General features: G+C 44.1%; 1 protein-coding gene across 1 annotated transcript in view; it reads left to right on the top strand.

Annotated features, from left to right (window-relative positions):
* onecut3b (one cut homeobox 3b) overlaps positions 1-5,679 on the top strand; it is a gene marked incomplete at both ends in the record, with an annotated part of 18,637 nt that extends 12,958 nt beyond the window's left edge. Inside the window, one exon of the mRNA XM_080836120.1 lies at positions 5,363-5,679. Within this exon, the coding sequence (XP_080692246.1) occupies positions 5,363-5,679 (317 nt within the window). The remainder of the gene's footprint in view (positions 1-5,362) is intronic.
* Positions 5,680-6,104: the final 425 nt, after the last annotated feature.

Below are 6,104 nucleotides of genomic sequence, written 5' to 3'. Positions count from 1 at the left end.
TCAGTCATGGACATTTATTTTACTTCGAAGTTATTATTGTAGTATGCATAATGTGAAATTATCCCATAGTCAAGGCGCTTTTTAACTAAATGATATGTTAAAAACGTATTTGTGAGTTGTTGTTATTATTATTATTATTATTATTATTATAGCCCTCTTTTCAGAATTAAAGTATTTAATAAAGGGACAAAGACAAAGGTAACAGTGAAAGAACAGGAGGGAGATTGTATACAAAATTTACAGAAATTTAGGAGCATGAAACTCACACGTAGGCTACTCACACGTACAATATAATAAAGCAGTAGACTTATATTCTAGATATCTGAAATTAACTTTTTTGATGACATAATGTTATCAAATAAACATTTGGACAACACGCAAAATAGTGTACCTATTTTTTAGGATAGATGTACTGTATTTGTATTTCTTGGCGGACAAATGTAATGTATTTTTTAACTTTTGGGATATTTCATCACATGGATTTTATATTTAGGCTACATTTGCAAAAAAATGTTTCGTTGGAGTTAAATCTATTGGCAGAAAGCAATCATTAGAATATGTGGTTCAATAATAATTCAAATCAGATAGTCCTTTTAATGATTAACACAGCGCACAACAAGGGAGCAAGCATTAGTCACATTCAGTGATATTCGCGTTTCGGGAGTCGAATCAAAGCCAGGCTGGTAAACTACCATTGCCATCGCTTGATCAGAGATATTGGCAGTGATTTTGTCTTTTTGTTATGCTAGACAATCTATTTCCGAGTTTGGATATGCCTTTTTATAGATAGATATGCGTCCAGATTTAATTTAGGCTAAAGGAATTACGTTTTGCATAGCTTACTCAAGCATTATCTGCATCCATGTTTGTTGAGAGCATAAGGCCTCCTTGTGACTGATTGATTGACATGACTGTTTTTCGCCAGCAGTAGCCAGGCCATTGCGGGAGAGGGTACGTTGCACCGCACCCAAAAAAAGATCAACCCCATTCAACCCATCGATCCCGGGCAGACCGGTTAGCTGCATGGTGCGGTTAGTTATCGATCCTGCCCTCGCTCGTCTCCCATCATCCGCACCTCAGCAACACCACACACCAGCAACAGCATGGAACCGCCTGGGGAGGGTTCACACCCCAGCACGCACACCCAACGTGCATCCACTTTGCGGGCAACATCAGGCCTATTGGCCAGATATCGATTCGAACTCTAGATTCTTGAGTTGTGTTGAATTTGACAAATTAGCCAAACGGCAAATTTCCTAAAAAGTTATAAAACTCGTCGGCTTGTAATGTTCTCTCAGGACCACTTCTGGCGAATTATCATAGCCTACATCAAGGCTTTTGCACGGCTTCTGTACGCCCAACACTTTGCCCAGGGCTCCGCAATTCATGCAGGTTTTGGCGCTGCCTTGGTCTGGCTGTTTAAAACGCGCTTCTGTGTCCATCAGCGGTATTTGTGATACGTCTGCCTTGTGGCGGCCAAACTTGCGCCTCCAGGTCCTCCCATAATTAATTACATGCGGCATAGTTAAAACTCCTGAGATGGTTTATGCACACGGTACGTTGGCCTCATTCAGCAGTACTAAAAGATTCAGGATAGGTAATTCCACAGAGCTAGGAAAGCTATACATATCGAGGGCAGTGTGCTCTGCTTATGCCAGCGTTTAGCACTGGATGAGGAGTAGTGTGTGTGTGTGTGTGTGTGTGTGTGTGTGTGTGTGTGTGTGTGAGAGAGAGAGAGAGAGAGAGAGAGAGAGAGAGAAGAGAGTGTGAGAGAGAGAAAGAGAAAGAGGTCCACCGAAACGTATGCGGGGATGTTGATCAAAGTTTCTGCAATACTGAGCGATAAATCAACCTCACAAAAGAAAAGAAAAGTCTGTGAGGGATTTTTTTTGTAACTTTTTACCTTAAGAATAGCTCAATATTTTGTGCCAATGTGTTTTTTGTTCTAATCTTCAGGGTGTCACTAGACTTCTCAATGCCGCATGTAAAAAAAAAACTAGGCTACTTTTTGCAGTAGGCTCACATAGGCCGTCATATGATGTAATATGACGAGTCTTTTACATGTAGAATACCAGAAACCGGGTTGGTTTTAAGGATATCTGCGGTCCAAGACTTTCTAAAATAAAGAATAATATAATATATAATATACGTAATATGTATATAAGGGCTACCACAATTTCTTTACTACAGTAGGCCTATACGCTACTCCCACTCGCTTACATTCGCTGGCGACTATCAGGGGCAGGCTGCTCCTGTTATTGCGCTGACCGTCACGAGGCCTTTGGCACAGTGAAAAGGATCGGCGTTTAAGCAGTTTAAAAACAAGAGAGTTTACATATTAGATTAACACTACATTAGCACCAGTATTCCCTCATTACATTACGGAAAAGCGACTCCCGCAGATGAGTTACTTTAGAGAGAGGGAAAACTTGGCATGGTTTAGCAGACCGAATTGAATAAATGTACCATGGAATGGTTTTAAAGCGCAGGTCAATCGATATCGGGACAATTAATTTGCAGCAAAAGTAAAACAATTGAAAACAACAACGGGGATTAACAAATTAACCACCTACCTGGCCGGGAGGTGACTTGGGAAGAAAGGCCCGCGCTGGATCGCATTTTTACAAACATAATTTGAAAATAAAACGTCATTAAACCTGAACAATTGTGGTTTGCTAACACTTATGATTTGATGTCGTCAGGCTGTATCATATAGCCTAATCGGTTAAACCCCATTATTTAGCCTATTTACAGGCGTGGTTAGGCTTTTAAATGCATACAATAGCCCAGTGTAAAAACAAGCAGACTTTTGAAGAACTGCGCTTTCATTAATATTTTGCCGGGATACGCTCTCTCTCTCTCTCTCTCTCTCTCTCTCTCTCTCTCTCTATCTCGCTTTCTCTCTGTCTCTGCAGTAGGCTTTGACATGTGGATAGAGGCAACCCGCTGTGCTAGCAGCCTCTCTTCTCTTTACTACTGTGATCTATCGCCTTAAGTGTTGATGTTGAATAACCCCTGTGCGCCTGTTGGGAGTTTGTTTACATTTCTATTACGATTGCAATGCTATTGCGAGGTATAGCCTAATTATTTTATTCAAAGCATAGCTAGAATGAGCTGCCTCTACCAAGCCTACAGTAAATGGTTGGGTAAGACTGTATAACAGTTTTTCTTAAATAAGACAATATTTTTCTACAGCCTACAAGGTTTGGCAACTGACTCTCTCCAAGGGAGGTTATGATATTTACTAGGGCGGAAGAGTTCTATTTTGTTTTGTGATGTAGCTAGGCCTTTAGTCTCAGAGAGCGAAATTCTTGGTATTTCGTCTGGCTGGGCCAAATGCGAAAATCTCAGCGTCTTTCTGGTGTCCATGCGCTTTGCTGTTGGGCTAAAAGCTGCAATGATCGATTTTCCTCTGTTTTCTCCAGCACACGTGGTCCAGTAATCAGGGCCCCCTTCCCTGGCGATCGATCGCTATTGATCCGCCAAGCCCAGCGCGCGCCCACTCACATGAAGGCGCGAGAACCGGGCAAAAGCGAGTGACATCAAGAGGCGGACTGTGAAAACGACAGAGAGAAAGAGAGAACGTGTGTGTGTGCGTGTGTGTGTGAGAGAGAGGGAGGGAGGGAGAGGGATGTGTGCACCTCTCACGCTCGATACCTCACCGCACAGACGGTCAGACAAAAGACTGTGTCGGCAAAAATGAAAAGGATGATGGGAGGAGTAAGAGGGAGAACGAGCGAATAAAAATGTGATATTCATTTAGCTGTACTACAGTAATTATTGAACAGTGCAGGGTTTGTATTCAGGGAGAAGTCTGCCCCAGGTGGCATTACTGTTAAACAAGTACAGTTTTAATGTAGAAGGTGAAGCGCTGAAATCCACTGCAGTCTGTTAAGATCTTATAGGCAAAATCCCTCACTTATACACAATTCCTCATCTACAGGCCCTCCATCACCTCTGCTGTGTATTACAGTAAACCATTATAATGTTTTGTGGAGTAAAGAGACTAGAGGTTTTCTGTTAAGGCATACCACTGGCCAATTCTGACCACTGGGTCTTGGCTGTTTCGGTTCTGTGTGAGCATGACAGAAGGTGTGTGAATCTTCTGGATTTACTCGGTATGGGAGAGAGACTTGGGTGAATGTGTGTAGCATGCATGTGTGGAAAACATGTGTGGAGATGACAGTGCATGCTTGTGACCGGAGTGTATGTGAGTGTGGTGTTTGGGTGTGTGTGTGTGTGTTTGTGTGTGTGTGAGCGTTGATGTGGTATATGAAAATGATGGATGAGAGCGCACAGGGTTTAGACGGCAGCAGTAAACAGATTTGACTGTGTAGGGGAGATCGATCGCCTCTGGCCCACTGTAATTAGACACACACAGGCCTGCTCCCACTTCAGCCACTTCAGCACAATCAACCTGAGAGCTGGGGGAACCCTGTCTCTCTCTCTCTCTCTGTTTATCTTTACAGCAGATAGTGTAAAGACAGTGTGACCAAGTGCAGAAAAATGATTTTATGTAGATGTAGATTTTGAAACCACGACTCAAAGAACAACCCCAAACACATTTTGAATGGTACCATAAAGCTGTACAAGTGGTTGCAGCAACTGAAATTCAGTTGCCGCTTATTCCACTTGAGCTTTAAGGAGAGCTGTGTTGTTTTTGTATGCACCGCGTGTGAGGACCAGCTACTGAGACGGGTCTTAGCATGGCGATCCCCCACCACGGGTTGGGCAGGCAGGGACTGTGCAAAGGAGAGCAGATTTAGCCTGAGGCCATTCTGACATGAGTCCCCACAGACCCATCATCCCCCTGAACGACTTATGTGCACGCACCGTGGGTTAATCTTTCATCTCTCGCTCTCCCTCTCCACGCTGCACACGGTGCATGCACACTCATAACACACTGACACACACAGACATTAACGGGTGCATACACACACACACATACAGTGTCATCAATGTAGACACATACTGGCAAACACATACGCACACCTGAAATGATTATGATTATTTTAATTTAAATTTGCTTGTTTCATGCCATTTTCCATCGCCTACCATCTCCATGATTTATGCATTACAAGTAGAAGGGAGAAAAACAGGTAGACATGAAATAAATCTCTGTCTTGATATTTCTCCCCCCCTCTCTTTCTCTTTCTATCTATCATCTCTCTATCTATCTATCTATCTATCTCTCTATCTATCTTTCTATCTATCTATCTATCTATCTATCTATCTATCTATATTTCTATCTATCCATATTTCTATCTATCTATCTATCTATCTATCTATCTATCTATCTATCTATCTATCTATCTATCTATCTATCTATCTATCTATCTATCTATCTATCTATCTGGTGCAGCCTGCAAGCGGAAAGAGCAGGAGCAGCACAAGGACCGAAACATGCTGCCCAAGAAGCAGCGTCTGGTCTTCACAGACCTGCAGCGCCGCACGCTCATCGCCATCTTCAAGGAGAACAAGCGGCCATCCAAGGAGATGCAGATCACCATCTCCCAGCAGCTGGGTCTGGAACTCAGCACGGTCAGCAACTTCTTCATGAACGCCCGTCGCCGCTGCACGGACCGCTGGCACGACGAGCACCCCCACCAGCAGCAGCAGCCGCACGGCGCCAGCCCGGCCCAACCGGGCACCTCCGCCAACACCTTCTCCAAGGCCTGATAGCAGGGGGGGAGCAGCAGGGCAGCCTGCCAGGCCTCGCAGGGGAGCAGGAGGGGGAGGGCGCCCCCTGGTGTTGAGGATGACCACAACAACAACATGGGATGTGGAGGGAGAGTGTGTGGTGGGTAGGTGGGGGGGATTTCTGGGATAACTCCCCCCCCTTTTCATCAGCCCCCCATCCTGTCAATCATAGATGTATCAGGAGATACCCGAACCCCTCCGAAAGATACTTCTGGAAGGCAGGGGTTGTGTAAGAGTGTATGTGATTTTTTTTTTGTCTGTTAGTGTGTGAGTGTTTTTTCTTTGTGGGGTGTTTGGGTTCATGTTTTGTAAGCCTGACACCCCATAGTGTCTTTGTATCTGATCCAGAGTGCTTTGTGAGAAGGTGGCTTGACATTTCAGGCGAAATCTTAGAGCTCTGCCAG

This window comes from Sprattus sprattus, assembly GCF_963457725.1.
Source record: "Sprattus sprattus genome assembly, chromosome: 4".
NCBI classification, from domain to species: domain Eukaryota; kingdom Metazoa; phylum Chordata; class Actinopteri; order Clupeiformes; family Clupeidae; genus Sprattus; species Sprattus sprattus.
Note: the sequence above shows the minus strand (reverse complement) of the source record. Positions and strands in the feature narration are given on the sequence as shown.